Genomic DNA, 1,978 nt, shown 5'->3' with positions numbered 1-1,978 from the left:
GAAAGGCCAGCAAAAAAGGTTGGACGAAGAACAAACAGGGAAACTAGAGAAGAGGAGTCAGAAAGACAAAAAACCCTCGGCAGTCAAGCCACCATAGAAATGACACTTGGGAGGAATACCAGGCTTAGGGCCCCAAAAGGAGGAGGGCCTACCCCTACAAGTGGTAAATGATGCAACTGATCTCTTGGAACTGCAGGGGTTTGGGGAATCCCACAAAAGTAGAAGCCATAAAAGATCTTTTGAAAATGGAACCCACAGACATCCTTATGCTCCAAGAAACAAAAATAGAAGGGGAGATCCTTCTAAGCACCTGTAACACCAAATGGAAATTCGACTCTGGAAAGGTTGTGAGTGCAAGAGGCACGGCTGGAGGAATAGGAACATTCTGGGCAAAAAACTCCTCTCTAGAAAGATCATTCGAGACCCAGCATTGGATATTTACAGAACTGCGGCATATAGCAAGCAATCTCAGCATAGCCTTGTTTAATATGTATGTTCCTGTTCATTACGAGGAAAAGAGAGAGTGTTGGAAGACACTATCAGAGTTTCTAGACCACAACAATCCCAGGAACATAATTATAGGAGGTGACCTGAATATAATTCTTGATCCTAAAGAGAAGAGAGGAGGGACTTACTCAAGAGACCCTTTTCTTACCATAGTGGAGAACATAATATTACAGAGGGATTTAGTAGACTTCAAGCCAGTTAAAGGAAAATACACATGGACCAATAACAGAACAGGAGAAAATCATATTGCAGCAAGGTTGGATAGATTCCTCATCAGCAGCTCTATAATGATGGGAAAAAGAATAGTCATCAATAAGATCCTTCCAAAGCTCAGCTCGGATCACAAACCTGTCCTCCTCTGCCTGAAAGATGAAGAGGATCTAGGACCCCTCCCCTTTCGCTTCAGTCCTCTCTGGGCGAAAAGAGAAGGATTCATGGAAACAGTCCAAACATCATGGAGCACAGAAGTCTCACGTTCCCCAAGCTACGTTTGGGAACAAAAAATAAAAAATACAAAGAAGGCCCTTAAAGAGTGGATAAAGAAACCTATGAAAACTCCCATCAGTCAGAGGAAAGAGGCTGTCACACAGCTGGAAGAAATACAATTTGATTTGGAAGAGAAAGACATCCATTCCACGGACTTAGACCAAGAAAAAATTGCACAAAGGAAAACATATTGTTCTTTTAGAAACGAGGAAGAGTACTGGCGCCTAAAGTCTCGCAGCCTGTGGCTTAAAGCTGGGGACAGAAATACCACATATTTCCATAAACAGTTTAGGGCTCGACTCAGCCGAAACCATATAGCAGAAATCACCTTATCTAATGGACAGGTTTGCAAAGGATTCGCCCAAATCAAGGAAGCTGCTGTAAACCACTTCCAAACTCTACTTACAGCAGAAAAAGAGGGGAGTGAGAAGAAGAAGTATCGGAAGTAATGAAAACCTCATGAGCTTAGTAACGGAAGAAGAAGTATCCAATATTGTGTGGTCTATGGAGCCTGACAAAGCGCCAGGACCTGATGGTTTTACAATCCATTTCTATAGAATCTGCTGGGCATTAATCAAACCAGACCTCCTCAGAATGATACGTGGATTCATGAGAAAGGCAAGGATTGGGGGCGGAATCAACTCAACCTTTCTTGCCTTAATTCCTAAGGAGACAAATCCAAGATCTTTCGACAGGTACAGGCCGATATCTCTATGCAATGCGTCCTACAAGATAGTGTCCAAACTTCTGGCGAGCAGAATCAAGCCTCTCTTGCAAAAGCTCATTTCTCCAGATCGGGGGGGATTTTTGAAAGGAAGACACATTCTAGATAATGTGATACAAGTCCAAGAAGCTTTGCACTCGAGCCATTCACGCAAAGAACAAGGTATGCTTATAAAATTGGACATGTGTAATGCTTTTGATAGAGTTAATCGCTCCTTTTTGTACAGGGTCCTTACAGCCTTCGGTTTCAATCAAGAGTTTA

General features: G+C 42.7%; 1 protein-coding gene across 1 annotated transcript; it reads left to right on the top strand.

Moving 5' to 3' along the window:
- Positions 1–245: 245 nt before the first annotated feature.
- LOC149174436 (uncharacterized) lies at positions 246–1,442 on the top strand. Its single transcript, XM_089420850.1, has one exon. The coding sequence runs from the start codon at positions 246–248 to the stop codon at positions 1,440–1,442; it is 1,197 nt and encodes a 398-aa protein (XP_089276976.1).
- The last annotated feature ends 536 nt before the right edge of the window (positions 1,443–1,978 follow it).

The sequence above is a fragment of the Pinus tabuliformis genome, chromosome 4_1 (assembly GCF_031772625.1).
Source record: "Pinus tabuliformis cultivar Carrire ecotype Pingquan chromosome 4_1, CPIR1, whole genome shotgun sequence".
In the NCBI taxonomy this organism is placed as follows: domain Eukaryota; kingdom Viridiplantae; phylum Streptophyta; class Pinopsida; order Pinales; family Pinaceae; genus Pinus; species Pinus tabuliformis.
Note: the sequence above shows the minus strand (reverse complement) of the source record. Positions and strands in the feature narration are given on the sequence as shown.

Excerpts from the sequence above, each read along its gene's own strand:
- LOC149174436 (XM_089420850.1), top strand. The coding sequence starts at position 246 with ATGGAACCCACAGACATCCTTATGCTCCAAGAAACAAAAATAGAAGGG.